The following is an 18,278-nucleotide window of genomic DNA, read 5'->3' as shown; positions in this document are numbered from 1 at the left end:
GAAAAATGTTTCTGGTAAGTCATATGCTGGCGGTATGTATGGCTATCCTCATTCTCAGAGGACTGGATGTAACGAGGGATTGATGCAGAGCATTGAACTGGATGTTCTCGGCCATGGCTATTGGATTCTGCTAATAAGTGGTGAGGAGAAAAGGAGGAATGCAGTCTTCACTCTTTATCGGCATCTTTATCCTGATTGTTCCTTGGACATGACTTTTTCCAGATGAAAAATATAATTTCTTGTGGAGAGGCTTGCAGGTGTTCCATTGAGCCTCCAACCACACCTGAGTTAAAAGCTGCATAGCTCAATTATTTCGCAAACGTGAAAGATGTTAAATCTATTTGGAGCATTAAATACATCTGTGGGGTGACTTTTAACTAACTAACTAACTAACTAATTAACTAACTAACTAACTAACTATATATATATACATATATATACTTAAAATGGAACTAAAGAGAAAAAACTAATTAATTTTCTGAGGCGTAAATGGATGTCCTGATGGATATGTCCGACCATCGACCAGATTTGATCAATACAACCTGATGCAATTGCAATCGGGACTAAAAAGATTGGATGTAAGAAGATAAAATGATAAAAATGGAAAGCAGAAAACAAAGGATTCTTCCACGAGAATATGGAATTGTGGGTTTCTTTCTTATGATCCAACGCACTGTAGCATCTTTCAACGAGAATATGGAAAGAAAATACGTATTCTGGAAAATAATTTGGATAGGACAACTCCCAAGTCCTATCTGTCCCTTATGAGTAAAGGCTGCAATCGAGTTGAAATATATGCGGAACGAAGAATGGCATTCAACTGCAACACTCGATTTTGGCAACTTACGAAAACAATTACACCTAATTTGACTTTATTATAAAAATCATATGTAGATTTCTCAAAACAGAAAACTCTTAATAGGGAGAAGGAAATTTCCAATTTAAAATAGCAGAATCAATCCTGATATAATGAGAGATGAGGAATGCATATGCTGATTTAGAGAAGTCGATTGTTCTTTAGAATCAGACTTCCATATCCATTTATCCTCATTAGGCTTAATAGTTAAATCAACATCAGTAATAAAAACAACAACCATATCACCCCCCCCCCCCCCCCCCCCAAAAAACACTTCAAATTAATGTCATAATGCTTCACAGAAACCTTCAAATTAATTAGTGCAGGATTAATAAAAGTTGATTTAAAGGTAACATAAATATCGAAAAGCCAAATTGTCAAACATCAAACTAACATATTCTCCATTACCAATATGAAAAACTAGATTTGAGCTGATCTTGGGTGTGTTGGAATAAAACACAAGATCAGACATAATCTCTCAACATCCTCTATAGAATTCAACAATATAGTCATATGAGCTTAGGACTCTTTTTTTATCATACCTAACGGAATGAATGGCATCTGAGGCCTCCTACCTTTGAAAAACGGTGATAAAGGAAACTCCCTCCTCATTAGAGATTCTAATACCAGGCATTAGGGGCCACCTACATGCAACGCCTCCAATAAAAGGATGGTTCCAAAGTAAGTTATAAAAATTGACAAAAGCATTAATAATATCAGGCAGGTGAAAGATAACCTCCTCATTAACTTTTAACACAATGGATCGCTATTGGCTCTCCTTCTAATGGTAATGAGATTATGATAGTATTTAGTGTTACAATCATCATTCGAAATCTATTTAGTTTTGAAGAAGGTCTAATATTTCAAGTTAAACTATCTAAGGGTGCATGGAATAAATTGTACAGAATGGATAAATGAGTCCCCTCCTGGTCGAAAGACCAATCAAGAAGTCCTTCGCCTCCAGGTCCCTAATCTTTCCTTCTACCTTAGCCGCCTTATCCTACCCAAAACAAGTCCAATTTCATTTGGACAAAATGCCTCTAAGGTCTTCATAGATGCAAATACAGAGCGGTCCTCGGCTCTCGTTGCCACTCGCCTCATCTACAATAGTCACTCGTCCCCCAGCGACACTGTCGTTTGTCACCACTGACGTCGTTCATCATCACCAACTAGAATGCTAGGATTATCTTTTTACCCTTTGTTTTTGTATTTTCGTTGATAAAACCAATAACATTAATATAATGAATCTAGATGTTTTAACGTATGATAATGTAATTAGCACATTAATATCAACGAACTAATTTCAACTTCAGTCTTGGTTTGCAGCTCTTTAAGACAAACCAAGTGGCATCCTGCAAGGTCGCTGATGCCACTATCAGAACAACAACAAACATTTGGATCAGACGATGCCTTACTTCTAATAAATCTGGTAATAAAACCGACTTACAATTAGTGTATTGCATCAAACAAAAGTCAGCAAAAACAAATCTGGAGATCAAGATAGTGAACTTGTAAAAGATTCAGTTTCAGAACTTGATACAGAGAACGTCAAACGAGAAGCACCTTTGTGAGAGAAGGAAAGATAAAAATATAAAGAGCAAAAATTGTAAATAAAGTGTCCATTCAAGTGTTGTGCACCAATTAAACAAGATGATTCTAGATTTGCCTCTGAAAACAAAAATAAAAATTCATACCTTCAGACTGACATGGAAATCATAAGCTTCCCACAGAGAATGCCTCGAACTGTGCGTAGCTACAAGGGTCAGATGACCAACAAATAACATAGAAAAGGATATGCTCTCAGTACTGACCATTGTGTTGGTTACTTCAATGACTAATTGTGTAGCAGATAGAATGAACCAAAGATTAGATGTCTCCAGTATCAGAAGTAAACTAGAGCTGTGTGTTCCGTGGGTGCCCTTTGGCATCAGAATAAACCAAAGTATGTGATCCCTACACAAAACCACCAATTCTGAACAGCGTTACCTGTGCAAGAGGCTATGCAATTATGGTGTGGCATTGAGCATAAGAATTGTAATGACAGTATAAGTAGTGATCTCTGGAAAATTCATGCTGCTACTGTACGTTGTTGCAACATAAGAAAAAACAATACAGACTATGTTGCATTTTAGATTGGTTACACCAAACAACATTCTCTACCAAAAGATATGAGGGAATAATGGACAAAAAACTCAAAAAAACAAACAGACGAAGATAACCATTGAGAAGAGCATTAATTTTTCTTCCAAGAATTTCATCCATTGATATATATAATACAGATTAATCAGTTCTGCAAATTGTAGTAAAAGAAGATAACTATTGAGAAGAAGCATCAAACTTTTTTCTCAAGAATGACATCATATATAAATATATATCAAAACCAATCCAGATGCAAAGGAGCTACAGATTGCAACGGCTAAAGCATCTTCAAAGTGTAACCTAAATAAAAGGAAAAAACTATCGGGCCAAGGACATACATAATAGAGGAGGATATCTTTCCATTATAAAGTAAAAAAATAAAGACAGGGCACTTTGCCTGGTATCACAGGTACTAACTCACAATCAGGTTTTTGAAATCCTCAAGTAGGCAAGGCTTCATGGTCTTATGAATTAGAGGCCAAAGTTGCAGAGCTGGAGGAAGTCCATTTCGGTGTCAACATACTTCGTCCAGAGATGCTTGTATTGGTTCAGGGCCACATCGAGCCATGGTTTCATGTTCCCATCAAAGTGTATTACAGCTGCATTCTGAATCTCATCAACACTTACACTTGGATTATAACCAAGGCCCATAACATGCCAATTCTTATCCAGTGGCTTTGTGGTAGTGTAGAAGGTGACTAGTCCTGCTGAAAGCACAGATGATGGGTTCCAGAGAGTTCCATCCTCATTCTATCATAAGAAGACAGCATCAATCCAGATGTCAAGTAACTCAAGATTTGCTTAAAGAAGAATTTGAAGATATTGGCTAAATGTAATAAATAAATTGGGGAGAAAAAGAAATAGAAGCATGATAGTTAGCTAAAAAGTAAAAAGAGTGGCCATGTTTAAATATTTAGTTCATCAACACTGAGCTCAAATTTCAGTTCTATTTGAAGTCCTTAGATGAACTTCAAACAGTTTTTACTTCTTTGATTCCAGACTATGGAAAACCAAAGTAATTCAAAGTATTACATGCTTGAACCTACCAGTGGTCAATCGACTGTGGGCTTTAGTGATGTCCAATAAACTGCAGGAAACACTACTAGACCATTGATCATCAACCACGAACAAACTACCACTATTTCTTGAATGACTCATGGGACTGTACAACAATTGTTGACTTTGGCAATTTGTGGGTAAGGTAAGGGGCAAGCCTTGGCATGTTGCTCTTTATGACCTGCATGACTAGGGTTTGTATTGGGAAAGTAGCCTCCTTGAAGGGATAAGACTGTATTGCCAGACCCCTCATTGGAGAACTTATGCACCATCCCCCTTTTCTTTTTCTTTTTAAAAATTTGCCAACATCACATGTAAACATCTCCTAACAAATGAATTTGAAAAGTAGGAATCTCCTTAAAAGAAAATAAAGAAAGAAGACAAGATAATAACTCTAAACTAAACTAATACTAATACATGAAAACCAAATCATAATTCAAACATATTAAAGGTCTATTGCTACTACTGCAACAACAAACGATAATGTCCCAACTACTGGGATCAACTATAAGGATCTTTAGCCACCCATGAATAAAAATATTTTTTTCTTTCCTGATGACTTCAAAGATCCACCTCACTATTCTCATGTCAAATAAATAATTTTTTATATATTTTGTTTATTGATTATTCAATCTTAGATTCATAAAGTATAATTGATATAACAATTTTTTTATAAACATTTTTAATCTAAAGATACCTAGTGATCACACAAACTCCTAATCACCTTCTTTACTCTAACTACTTAGATTTTACTTGATGAGCTATATCTTCATCCATTTCTATCTTTGTGAATAATAAATCCAAGGTGCCTAAAACTTTTAATTATTGGAGTTTATTATATATCTTAGGTATACTCACTAGACAAATAGTCCTATACAAACAGTAAACTCACAAGATACACTCTCTATGGTTCAAATACAAGTGAATACATTATCATACATATTTTTTTTATAAATCAATATAATCAGTGGATACAACATTTCTTTTCTAAGAGCTACCATAATTGCAACATGCAGATAAATTGTTTAGTTGTAACCATATCAAAGATGTATGCTTAAATTACCCGATGAAGATTATCCAAAACCATAATTAAAATTTTCTACTACATTAGGTCTGGGAACAATACTAAGGTCCTAAATAAAGAAGCGGGAGCAAAGATAACGATGTGGACTGTACTGCTTATATAAAAAATGTCTGGATATTGCTAATATAACTTCAGCAGAAGAGAAACAGTGAATAAGAAGAAAATGACTAGAATAACTCTATGGTTACATCTCAGTCAAAATTATTGTTGAGAGATTTGCAGGAAAAGACAATACTAAGAAGTGCTTTTCAGAAACATTAGACATAAGTGGTAGAAGAAGAAGAAGAAGTCTCACCATTCTCTGGTACTGATGGAATTGCTCGGTGCATCCCTCTCTCCTCCATGCACCGAGGTCAAAGACGTTCACCCCATAGGCCCAGGCACATGTTCTGGGGCTGAATCGATCCCGGATTTCATGATTCGAGAAGTTCAAATACCTGCTGTATCTCCTGAACCCACCGAAGCAAGTTTCGACAGCCCCGTTCACCTTCCCATCCATATCGAGCCTCCACAGTTGTGCCAGATCCTTCTGCACCACTACATCGTCCTCCAAGAGCACAATTCGCCTCAGCTTAGGGTACATTTCGGGCAGGTAGAACCTCAGATGGTTGAGCACCGACAGGTCACCCCGCCCACCCTCAACCAGCCGGACCACTGGCGAATAAGAAGCGTTCAAGAACCCAAAGTCCGCGACGGACCTCACCTCCACCTTGGCGCCGCCAGCCGGTGGGCGGCGGACGAACCAGACCTGCATGGCGGGCAGGTACATGGGGTCGGTGACGACATGGAACACGTGCTTCCAGGGCTCCTCCGCGTTCTTGATGGCGGAGTTGACAGCCACGGAGACGGCAATCACGTTGTCGGAGAAGATGGCGTAGTGGTAGAGATCGGGATCGGCGAGATCGGACGGGGCCGCGGCGGTGGCGCGGCGGTAGGGCTCGGGGTGAGCGATCCTCTCCTCCATGAGACGCATGGCGAGGCAGTGGAGGCTCTTGGGAGTGGATCCGGCGGCGATGGATCCGGCGAGTGTACCGAGCTTCTTGGAACGGTGGAGCTGCTCGCGGGCCGCGAAGATGGTGTCGCTTAGCTTCTGGATCTTGATCTGGGTGTCGAAGGCCTCCTTGGACTCGCCGACGAGCTGGCGGGCGAGCTTGACGCGGTCCTTGGCCTCTTTCTCGAGGGGGCGGAAGGCGTCCTCGTCGTCGATGGGGGCGGCGAGGCGAGCGGAGAGATCGGAGAAGGCTGCGGCGAGGCCCTCAAAAACGTGGAGCTGGCGAGAGGAGTCGAGCTTGAGGCGGCGAGCGTAAGCCGCATACGCAGTGGCAACGGCGGAGTGATCAGCGGCCTGGCGGTAGATTAGGTCGAGGCGGGCGCGGAGGGGGTCAGAGGCGAGGAAGCTGCGGCGGGGGACGGCGGCGGCGTCGGTCGTGTGGGAAGGGTAGGAGGAGAGGAGGACGGAGACAGCGGCGAGGCAGAGGAGGGTGAATACGGCGGAGGCGAAGACCTTGTAGGAAAAGAAGGCGCGGAAGCCAGTGGCGGGACGGGCGGAGCGGACTCCGGCCATTACAGTTTTCGACAGTGGTTCGCCACTTCGCGAGTTAGGGGCCTCAGCACCAGATCTTATACTGCTGCCCACTTTGGCCTGTGGCCACCGACGAGGAGATGGATTGGGGATGGAAGGTGGAGATCGCAGCCCCCAACGGCGTGCCGTAAAGTGGCGAGACCATTGACGTATGTCGGCGGTGGCGTGGGCCTCAGCATGGATACATGAAGTAGTCTGTTCGGTTGTTCTCCATTGGAAAAGATTAGAAATATGATGGAAGCATAATAAGAATATTAGGTACACTTACATAATTGAGAGATATCGAGGATTAAAATGCAAAATGGGAATAATTATTTGGGCAACGCGTTTTGACGACAGATGCGTTTGGCACTAATTAATCAGTTGGGTTTCAATAATATTAAATTTACATATGCTAGGTTTGATTAGGGAATTAATTAATATGATTATGCTATCCTAATTCAGCTCGCTACTTTGATCCTAGCGTTTATATATATATTGTAAATTATCTCTATCTTTTATCACTTACGTTAGATTTCTTCTCTTCTCAAAGAAAGAAGATAGCACACAAGAAGAGATCATTATCCCAAGTCTTAGAACAGCGAAGAAATCTTGAAGAGATATATAGTGCGAACTGGTAAAAGGATTCTTGATTAGGAATCAAGAATGATGTTTAGCTGCTGACATTAGTCCAATACAAGGAAAAATGAGAGGTGTGACCTCCATATATTATGACATTTGAAGTCTCACATCAATGAACCATGTGATCCATCAAAATTTTGTCGGTTCTCAAAACAGACGTTAAATCATTTGCAAAAAAGCAAAATCAATAAGTTTCTAACATTACTAACGTTTAAAACCTCCGTATCCGAGACCATATAGGCGGGTTAATTACATATTACTCCTCTAATTTTTTATAGTTAAAATATTTTAATATTTTTAATATCTAGATTTAAATTTTTTATAATTATAAAAGTGAAAAAACTAATTATACTTCCCTAACATCTTCGATTTTATCAATAAAAATATAAAAATATAAAAATAATAAATAAAAAGATAATTTTAACATCCCAATTACATTTTCACATTTTCGATCGTGACGAACGATGACACTATTAGGAGTCGCGAGTGATTTTTGTGGATGAGGAGAATGAGCAACGACGAAAGGTGAGACGATGACGAAAATACCAACAAAATACATCGATACCGACACAAATACAAATATAGAGTGGAATCGTTTTGCATCTATATCGACGTCAACAACAATACTAGGAAAAGCAACGCTACTTTGCATCTACATCGACATCAGTGCCAACACAGTTGTCGAGTAACACTAACGTAAATATAAAACGTCAACATCTATGTTATCGCCTCACCTCATTGCTCTCCCTCTTCATCCACAAGAACCACCCATGACCCCCTAATGGAGCCATTATATGCCACTACCGAAAACATAATTAATATATTAAAATATTTTTTTACTTATCATTTTTATATTTTTAAAATGAATGAAATTAGATAATTCACTTTCATAATTATTAAGAGTTCTAATGTAAAATTTTAAAATCTTGTGAACAAAATATTAAAGAGATCTAACGAGAGGAGGTTAAGCCTCCAACTAAGTTTTTATAATAAATGTTGCTTTTGTTTTAAAAGAAAGGATGATAAGTGAATAACAGAGAATGGAAATAGGAAAGCAACAAAGACACGATCATGACTAAACCATATCTGGCAAAAAATTTATTTATTATTACACCAAGAAAAGGGATTGTCAAAAAAATCAAGATCGATCACAGCATTGGCATCAACCAATTCAGAAGTTGCAGCTCGCAAAACTACTCCCGGTAGCTTTCTCATCTCCTTTGTTTCAATTACATAAAATATAAAATCACCAATCAAAAATCATAAGTTACTAATATCAGAAACCTGTACCGATTTGGACCACAAAAATTTTTGCCAAGAACCATCACTACAACAACTATGGTAAGTCCAAAACGTAGTTACCAAGTAGTACATTAGAGCAAAATAGCTTCTTTCCTTCCATTTTTTTTTTTAATCTAGCATCATCACTTAAACTTCAGTCACATTATTACCTCATATTCATGGTTATTGCAATTTCTTCATTACAGGTAGCATTAACCCCTCAAGTTTACAAATCTTGACCACACAAAAGAGTGGCTAATTTGACAAGACACTGTTATTTGAAATAACAAATACACTCAACCTCACAAGACATCACAGTTTGATAAATTAGTGTGAGGTCAACAATGCTGTCCAAATGTGATTACCTAGACAGAAACACCAGCTAAATCCGGTTCCCCATTCATCCAAAATTGAGGATTCAGTCTTTCAAATTGTTTGGCCTGCAGGGACAATAGATAAATCGAGATTTACCTTCTTCACGTTGACCTAAATTAACTAAAATTTGCTTCCAATGAAATTATCTGTCAGATGAAGAGCTTCTAGGCTAAAAAACATGTTAGATTAAGCAACAACCATATTCACCACCTTGTAAGTAATTCTGCTGAAAGGATCAAAACCTTCATTTGCAACACAGGCGCCTCTTTGACCACAAGTTAATTATCTCCTTTCCCAAAGCCGTCCATAAAGCCCATGGAGACACAAGATACTCGGTGGCACAACTACTGAAAAGTTGATCATCGACAAAAGAAAACAGATTCATGGCAAAAGATTCACGCAAGCAACATTCGTCAGATGACAAACCCCTTTGAACGATTACTTTGTCCGGATTGATTATGCTTTCCCCTGTTGGTCAAAGTGAGACTTGTGCATTTGAGAATTTTAAGGGCACAGAGAAAAAACACGGTCATGAACTAGAGTGTAATATATCATGCTTGAATAAGAACTTTATATCAGAAAACAACAATCAAGTGGCTTAATTTATGGCCTTCAAACTTTTGACTAGTATCCTAAGGGACAATCATATGAGTAAAACAGCTAATAGATGATGACACATCAATGAGTAAACAAACAGCTTAAAGGATCTGTCATACTTGCACCAAAGTACCTGAAGGTTAAAGCAACTGATATCATGCTCATGCTATTTTGGTTCATCTCTATGTGATGTCTTGATATAACAAAATGCATATCCTGCATGGTATAGTTCTGAACCATTTCATATCTAACCTACTCAGTCCCAAAGTACCTAAAGGTTAAAGCAACTGATATTATGCTCATGCTATTTTGGTTCAGCTCTGTGTGATGTCTCGATATAACAAAAAGTATATCCTGCATGGTATAGTTTGGAACCATTTCATATCTAACCTATGCAGCCTGCATGAAGACTAAATCCTGGATTAATGCCTCTTCTAGGTATGATAGCATCTGAACCTTCAAGCTCCCTGAAGGTAATCAACTGCGGTAAGGAAACATTATAAAATAATGACTGGCATACTAGCAAATCATCTCCCTTCAAATAAAGTCCCTTGGTTACCCACACAACATATACATATATGACTGAGAATTTCTAATGCCAGCTAAGTCACCATATAAATCTTCTTATAAAAAATAACTACTCTGATGAACATAAAATCTTAAGTAACTAATGCTAAAGAAGAATGATTAGCTACAATTTCCAGATATCACATGTCAGAATTAAACGATCCCATTCCTGGGTGCCACTTTAAGTTGCCACTTGATACCTAGGTGTCAAGACTTTAAGCTAGAAGGAGAGTTTCTGCGTTTGCAAGGGCAAAACCCAGATTGGTAGGAGACTTGTGCACTTGACTTCCCATTTAAAAACCAGAATAAGTAAAGATAAACTTAATTCCTCAGTTCACTGCTGACAAGGGGAATGGTAGAACAGATATAATATCTCAATTAACTACTGCCTGCCGCCTCGGCCCCCATTCTTGATCAGCGCACTCTCCCACTCTGGAAAGCAAGAAACCAGTTGCTACCCAGAAGTCTTACCTCGGCAGAAGGAGAATGATGAACTACAATTTTGAAATTTAAGAAGTTATCTCATTTTTCTTTGGTACCGAATGAACTTTTAGAAGATTTTGATACTACACCTGCTTCCTAATGTGTCCTTCCCAACTCAAAGTGCTTTCAACAAGAACTATTTCACCAAGATGAAACTCAGCTAAACAAGAATAATTTGTCAGTATTCTTTTTTTCTTTGAATATTTTTAAAAATCCTAGAATATATATGTTCAAAATGCAACAACATAAACTAAACCATGATTTCTATATTTAATGCTATTCCTATTTGCTTCACTATAAATTTGTTATCCATTACAGCTCCAAATGTACAACACAAATCCTTGCAATCTCAATTTTAACAAAAGCATTGACTCAATGCAACTGTAAAGATGCTTCATACTGACTCTTCTGGTAGTTATATAGTTTATGTGATCCAGAAATCAGTGTCATATGTCCTAGAAACACAAAGATATTATTGACAGTGACATGGCTGTCCTACTCATGGACAGTCCTAGTGTTTGAGTAGTTCAACTACCAGAATAACGAGTATATTTTGATAGACAACATAAATGTTCTAACCACTGGGGCATCCAATGGTGTGACATAAAGTTCCCTAGAAAACGGAAGATTATATGGTAAGGAAATACATAGATACCCTCCTAGTAATGGAACCACTTCCTAAAACTCTTAACCAAAACAGTTTCAGGAAGATTTTGCAAATCATGGACACTGCACATATGTTCTCTAATCCACAATCTGGCAAAGATAACCTCGTTCAAACAAATTCTCCTGAACATGGTGTTAAGTCAGCAATCCTAGTGTGAGGGGTAAAATAAAATTTGGATTAATTATTATAATAAACAAATCATTCACCTGTATAGACAGACTTGGAAATCAAACTCATGGTATTGCAGGTTTTAGGCAAAGTCTGATATTTTGATGCTATCTTTCATTTTCATCTGCATATTGTTTCAAATTTGACCTCCAACAAACTAAAAGCCCTTTCAGATATCAGCCTCTATCCTAAAAAATACCTGACAAGTGTTAAGGAGCTTTAAATTCCGATTGACATTGCTCAGGCACCCAACAAAATCAATCAAGCATGAATGCTAAATCATTTTGTTTATTCGAGCTTCTTAGACAGGTATCTTCCAAAATCTCTTAACCAGATAACAAATTTCTTATACAAGTAACTTTTTATTAGACTGATTTTCCTCTATCAAGTATCTTCAGATAAATCTGGAATACATCAAACTTCTAAACCCCAACATAGAACTAAAGAATTCAACTTCAATGCACTAAAATAATTTACCTCAAACAATTAAGAAGAAATCAACACACCACAAAGCTTGAATCATCCACTGATACTGTAAACAATCTAACAATCCACTGATAGTTTTAAACAATCTCAGTTATTAGGCAAACACAGAGAGAAAGTTAATTAAACTGGAAAAGCTTAAGATGCGAACAACCAGTAAAGGCAGGCAGAAGAACTTACATTGTAAATGTTTGAACAAGTGATATTGACCTTTCATATTCATCTTTAGAAACAGGTATTGCCTCATCGTGAACATCCTGCTCTGGAGCCCTTGGTCTTCCCTGTGGTCTTGATTCAGGCTTCCAACAAACTTTTGCTAGAGACTGACCGAGTAAATCGGCAATGTCCGTGGCCATTGTCTCAGCCTTGCGCGCATAAGGAAATGTATCCTCCTTGAAATGATGCGATAACCACATGTACATTGACAAAACCTGATGCTTTGTCTCAAGGTCCAACAGCTCAGCATCATTTTTAGCTGAACCTTTTGGCATCCCCATTGCTATAGTAACCGGGCGATTCTGGCTATAGTGTGAAGCAAAACGAAGGAGATGATACATTGCCTTGGGATCCCTAATATTGACTGGTGCAAAACAGAAATTAAAACGATCTTGAAGCGACAAGACCGGTATCTTTTCCAGCATGTTGGCAACTTTTCTAACACTATCATGCTGACACAAGAAATAGTAACCATCAAGGCGGCAGTTCTCACGGAACTTGTCCAAAAGCTCACAGAAAGTTGCTTTCGGGAACTGTGCAGCAAACAACTCCACCTGCTCAAAGAATGGAAACAGTCCAACTTTCTTCACCTCCTCAAATGGTTGCTGCAAGCACTCAATCAAATAATCCAAATCATCCAAAATGAAGGTTGTCGCAAGGCCGTCAGGGTAAACGCTCCCTCTCCGTCCGGCTCTTCCAGCTATTTGCTTCACCTGGGATGCGGGAACTGGCACCATTTTATCACCATTGTATTTGGATAATGAATAGAAAACAACCCTTCTTATGTTCAGATTCAGGCCCATCCCCACAGCATCACTAGCCACCAGAACATCGTACTCATTGTCCTGATCATTGAACAAGCTAGCCTGCAGGCGCCTGGTCTCTGGCGGCAGTGCTCCATAGATAACACAGCATTTGTGCTTGGTCAACTTCTCAACTGCCATCTTCACCTCAAAGATCTCCCTCCTCGAGAAGGCCACGATGCAGTCACCTGATCGTACATTTGTCATATTGCCTAGCAATGTCTTCGCCTCTACCACCAGGGGCTTGAACCGCTCGTAGCGGTTCACCTCCAGGTCATCGCCTGTTTCCTTGCAAACATTCTCGACTACTTTCAGCACGCTCGGGTCTCCGCACAGGTGGATCTCGTCGGCCTTGAGGCCGAGTAGTGCTCGGGTCCAGGCGTAACCCCGTGTGGGGTCAGCCATCATCTGGACCTCATCGATTACAGCAACGTCGTAGCACTCCTCGGTGGATACCATTTCGATGGTGCAAGCGACATGGTTGGAGAAAGGAAGCGTCTTCTTTTCCTGACCGGTGTGGAGGCTGCAGTAGACACCGGTGGCGTTCACCCGATCGAATACCTCCATGGCGAGGAGCCGAAGAGGACTGCAGTAGATGCCACTGCTGGCCTCCATGAAGCGAACGAGGGCATTGTGGGTCTTCCCGCTGTTGGTGGGGCCGCAGTGGTAGATCACACGGCGGCGCATGGCACGGGCGAATGGGAACCAGGTATGGGGGCGGGTGAGGTCAGCGGACTCCATCAAGGAGCGGAACCCACGGAGCTCGTCCGGGAACTCGTGGAGGCAGAACTCGGCGAAGATGGGGAAGAGGAAGCGGTCGGCGGCCAGGGACGGACCAAGGGCGGAGAGGTGGCGGAAGGCGGCAGGTGGGCAGCGGCGGAGGAAGAAGAGGCGGAAGCGGCGGGCAGCGGTAGGGAAGAAGGACGAGGGGATGTAAAGCGCGAGGGCCTGGTCGGAGGTCCACGGGGACTTGGCGAAGGAGCGGAAGACCCCGACAAGGGCCTCCCACTCGCTGCGGCTGAGCTTGGCGGAGCCGTCCTGGGCGGCGCGTAGCTCCCGGTAGACGGCGGCTGGGTCGGGCGGAGGGTCGCCGTCGGTCGCGATGGGATCAGGGGCTAGGGTTTGAGGGGAGGAGGTGGCGGTGGTGGAGAAGGAGAAGAGACGCGGTGGGAGCCATGGGGAGGAAGGGGAAGGGGATGGGGAAGGAACCAAGGGCAGTCGAAACCCTAACACTAATTGGGGGTGTGGGCGGGAGAGGAGGACGCGAAAGCTCGACAGGCAGGCGGGGCGGAGGCGGGTGCGGAAGAAGGAGGAAGCCATTATGGCGGAAGAGGGGATGTTGCAACAGAGGGTGAAGAAGGGGGAAAACGGTGGAGGAGGCGAGAAGAAAGCGAGCGTCTATATTGAGGTTGGGAGGGCGGCTGGGTCGGGAGGGTTTGTAGCGGGACGGCAACACGGACGTACCGCAGAAAACGGGTTATAGTGAGAGGTAATGGCTCCTCGTCGAGTCCAGCGTTCGCAGGATACTGTGTTATACGAAACTGTTTTGGGCAAACTCGCTTAGAAGACCTTCTAATCATTTTTTCACATAACCTCCTTGTTTTCTTTATTTTTTACCTAATTTTAAAATAATTAAAGGAACCCTTAACCACTCTCTTTTTTTTTTCCCCTCCTCTCTCTTACTTTTCAGATTCATTATATTGTATTGAATCAAATCATTATTTTAAATTTACCCAAAACTTGAATAGATCCTAAATAAATAATACTAGTATAGTATATGAATGTGCTGATTTTTTCCAAATCTAGCTAAATTTGACAAATGGATTCATCCATGAACCAATTTACAATATTTACACTTGTTAATTAGTTTGGATGTAATGTTGATAGTTTGGTTCAAAAATAATAGGATTTGGATACTGTTACACTATGTTTGGATCTTATTAAAAAATAATATAACTGGACCTGAAACTTGTCAAGACAAACTCCTTTGAAATGATGTAAGATACACAAATTATATTATTTTCCCTTTTTACCATTTTTAATAAGTCATTTATTATGGTGTATTCAGTATGTGAATAAACTGGATTTTTCTGATTTCAACTAAAATTTAAAAATTTAATGAATCCATTAATAAATTTGTAAAAGTTACACTTGTTTATTAGTTTAAAGTTTGATTCAAAAATAATAAGATTTTGGATATAGTTATACTATTTTTGGTCCAAAATTTATCAAAATATAAATCCCATATACCACAAACAAGTGTAATTTCATTCCAGTTATTCTATTTTTCAATAGGTACCAACAATAGTATAACTATATTCAAATCTTATTATTATTTTAATCAAACATTCAGAATTACTTCCAAACTTAGTTAAAAAGTATGAACATTACAAATTAGTTCATGGAAGCATCAAAATTTATGATATATAATATAATTTAAAAAAGAGCTTATTTATATGTTGAATTAATCACAAAAAAAGACATTTGAAATCCCAAATATTGAAAAATTATATCATTTTATGTATCTAAGACCATTTCAAAAGTTTCGGAAAGTTTGAGTTTGTTTTGATAAGTTTTAGTTACATTAAATTTTTTTTTTGATAGGATACAAAATAATATAATTGTATCCATATCTTGTTATTATCATTAATCAAGCTTTCAGAATTACTTCCAAACTAATTAACATGTGTAAATGATACAAATTGGTTGATAGATTCATAAAAAATTGTCAAATTTATCTGAGTTTAATAAAATCCAACCTCATTCACATACTGAAAATACCAAAAAAGGCTCATTAAAGGTGATGCTTGCAAGGATGACGATATTAAAAGGCCGTATGCCTAAACAACTAATGTTCATGCTTAGAACATGCAAAGTTGAACAACTCACAGAATCATTTTCCACTTGCATCACAATCTGCTTGCGTAAAGCTTTGCTCGAATGAACTTCTTCCTGCATAAAAATCAGCCGAGGATATCATCTTTCGTTCTGATGAGTAAAAGACGAAGAGAAGCCAGCGAGCAAAGATTATGAGAAGGAAGAGCATCCGGGCTAACCAATAAAACAGCAAGGAAGCACAACTTCAGATAGATAGAAGCAACTGTATGATCAAATTTCATTTTTGTGCTAACAGAGTTTAATTTTCAGATTGTTGGCACACTGTACTTTGGATTCCAAGTCCGGTAGAGTCAAGAAAACGAAGGGCCTGGGCATATATTTCTTCCTGTGGTTTGGGAATCAGTAGTGTTGGGCTGTCCTAAACCATCAAGAACTTTGTAACCATGGAAGCTTAAGCCATGAAGAGGTGCATCCCTGGATAAGTTCTAAATACTTTCATCAAACACTAATTGAATAGTCTTCTTTTCCAGCCTATCTATTACTCAACCAAACAGATCTATGGCCAAGCTGATGACTAACAAAACAACTGCAACTGTCATTGTTCTCTCTCTATTTTAACCTCGCCTCACCTCACCTAAAAGGTGCATAGTTCAGTCTGCCATGGAGCGATCCATCACCCACCTCGACCGAACTACAACCAACATTCTTTTTCACTCTCTTATCACCCATCAACTTCCTTATCCTCGCAACATCCTCCCACCTCTTAGCAGTAGCATATACATCAGACATAATGGAGTAGATCCCACTGTCCTCAGGGTTAAGCTGTAAAAGATGCTGAGCTGCAATTTCTGCGATCTCCACATTGCCCTGTATTCGGCAACCAGCGAGCACGCCTCCCCACACATACGCATCGCCCTTCATCGGCATCCCTTTTATCATCTCCATCGTTTCCTCGACCAACCCGGCCCGACCAAGCAAATCTGCCATACACCCGTAGTGCTTGAGCTCACGTTCGACACCATATATGCTCTCCATCTCATCAAAGAGACTCCGAGCCATTTCAATAAGTCCTGCATGGCTGCAGGCCACCAAGACTCCTAAGAAGGTCACCCCATCTGGCTCAACACCCACAGCTCGCATCCTATCGAAGTACTCCAGTGACAGTTGACCGTTCCCATGCACGGCCAGACCAACGATAATAGCATTCCATGTGAACAAGTTCTTCCGTGGTGTTGACTCGAAAATCTCCACGGCAACGCTAATGCAGCCGCACTTTGCGTACATGTCCACCAGCCCCGTCGACAGATAGACATTAAGTTTAGCCCTGTTCTTCTTGATGTACTCATGGATGGCTTCACCTCGGTCCAATTTCCCTAGCTGAGCACAGCAAGAGAGTACCGAGACCAAAGCAACCTCATCAGGCCTCGTTCCCGTCGCAAGCATCAGATCAAAGAATGAGATGGCTTCCTCGAACTGACCCATCTGCGAGTAACCCGCCAAGAGCGTACCCCACGACACTACGTCTCTTTCAGGCATATCGTCGAAGAGTTTGCGTGCAAAGGCAAAATCGCCAGCCTTGACGTAACCGTCGATCAAGGTGTTATAGGTGACGACGTCGCGAGCCGACGGGCACTCATCGAAGAGGCCTTGGGCTTCCAGCAAGGAGAGGCAGGAATTGTAGGTGCTGATCAAAGAGTTGCGGACGTAGAGGTCGGCGGCGAAGCCGAACTTGAGGGCTTGGGAGTGGAGGGAGCGGCCGAGGTTGGGGGAGCGGAGGCGGGCACAGGCCTTGAGGGCGAAGGGGAAGGTGTGGGAGTCGGGAGCCACGGAGGAGCGGCGCATGTGGGCGAAGAGGAGGAGGGCGGGGATAGGGGAGGAGAGGAGGGTGTGGGCCCTAATGAGGAGGTTGTGGGGGAAGGTTGAGGGGCTGGGGATGCTGCGGAAGAGGGCGAGGGCGTAGGCGGTGCATGAGTCGGCGGGAGGGAGGGAAGGGGGGATGAGGAGGAGGGTGAGGGCGTAGAGGATCTTGGTAAGGGCGAGAGAGGGGTGGAGGGAGGCGAAGCCCTGAACGGTGATCCGGGCATGGATGGACTTGAGCTGGTGGAGGGTCGTGCACTGGTCTCGGTGGAGGAGATGGAACAGCGGGTGGTGATGGCGGTGGGAGAGTTGCATAGAAACCGCATTCGAGGGTGGAAATTTGGAAGAAGGGCGGCGGATTCCGATGGGAAATCACAGCCCATATACACAGAAGCGTGCACTCGTTATTTGATTTCGTCTGGTGTGTGCATATGACATTTTTTACTTTCTCATATTGTATTTAAAATCTCACACAAATATAGGGAAACCAACTACTATGCTCATTGGTTGGCAAGTTGTGCTCTAGGGAACTTACATACAAATACCTAATCCGTCGTATGCATGTAAGATATTTTGAATGATGCTTGTCTGCGGGTGTGACAATG

At 40.9% G+C, this 18,278-nt stretch overlaps 3 protein-coding genes across 8 annotated transcripts; all 3 read right to left on the bottom strand.

Annotated features, from left to right (window-relative positions):
- Positions 1 to 2,345: 2,345 nt before the first annotated feature.
- Positions 2,346 to 6,917, bottom strand: LOC135581208 (probable galacturonosyltransferase 9). 4 transcript variants are annotated; one of them, XR_010492089.1, is made up of 4 exons: positions 5,431 to 6,917; positions 3,417 to 3,745; positions 2,668 to 2,842; positions 2,346 to 2,599 (listed from the first exon to the last, which is right to left on the bottom strand). XR_010492089.1 is itself a non-coding variant. In XM_065130441.1 (2 exons), exons 1-2 carry the CDS (start codon positions 6,697 to 6,699, stop codon positions 3,467 to 3,469), a joined length of 1,548 nt encoding a protein of 515 aa, XP_064986513.1. In that variant the 5' UTR covers positions 6,700 to 6,916; the 3' UTR covers positions 3,176 to 3,466. The 4 variants fall into 4 exon arrangements, 1 of the variants encoding a protein (XP_064986513.1); XR_010492087.1 differs by having other exon boundaries at positions 2,346 to 2,842; XR_010492088.1 differs by having other exon boundaries at positions 2,346 to 2,809.
- A 1,845-nt stretch (positions 6,918 to 8,762) lies between these two features.
- LOC135581205 (ATP-dependent RNA helicase SUV3L, mitochondrial-like) lies at positions 8,763 to 15,170 on the bottom strand. Of its 3 annotated transcripts, XR_010492086.1 has the most exons (3): positions 12,140 to 15,170; positions 9,205 to 9,480; positions 8,763 to 9,059 (listed from the first exon to the last, which is right to left on the bottom strand). XR_010492086.1 is itself a non-coding variant. In XM_065130437.1 (2 exons), the coding sequence occupies exons 1-2, from the start codon at positions 14,296 to 14,298 to the stop codon at positions 9,408 to 9,410; spliced, it is 2,232 nt and encodes a 743-aa protein (XP_064986509.1). In that variant the 5' UTR covers positions 14,299 to 15,170; the 3' UTR covers positions 8,763 to 9,407. The 3 variants fall into 3 exon arrangements, 2 of the variants coding, with proteins under 2 accessions (XP_064986509.1, XP_064986510.1); XM_065130437.1 differs by having other exon boundaries at positions 8,763 to 9,480; XM_065130438.1 differs by having other exon boundaries at positions 8,763 to 9,462; positions 12,140 to 15,165.
- Positions 15,171 to 16,049: 879 nt separating this feature from the next.
- Positions 16,050 to 18,140, bottom strand: LOC135625529 (pentatricopeptide repeat-containing protein At5g61800-like). Its single transcript, XM_065130439.1, has one exon. It carries the CDS (start codon positions 17,986 to 17,988, stop codon positions 16,447 to 16,449), a length of 1,542 nt encoding a protein of 513 aa, XP_064986511.1. The 5' UTR covers positions 17,989 to 18,140; the 3' UTR covers positions 16,050 to 16,446.
- Positions 18,141 to 18,278: the final 138 nt, after the last annotated feature.

This window comes from Musa acuminata, chromosome BXJ2-10 (assembly GCF_036884655.1).
Source record: "Musa acuminata AAA Group cultivar baxijiao chromosome BXJ2-10, Cavendish_Baxijiao_AAA, whole genome shotgun sequence".
In the NCBI taxonomy this organism is placed as follows: domain Eukaryota; kingdom Viridiplantae; phylum Streptophyta; class Magnoliopsida; order Zingiberales; family Musaceae; genus Musa; species Musa acuminata.
The sequence above is the reverse complement of the archived record's forward strand: the minus strand, read 5'-3'. Positions and strand labels throughout refer to the sequence as shown.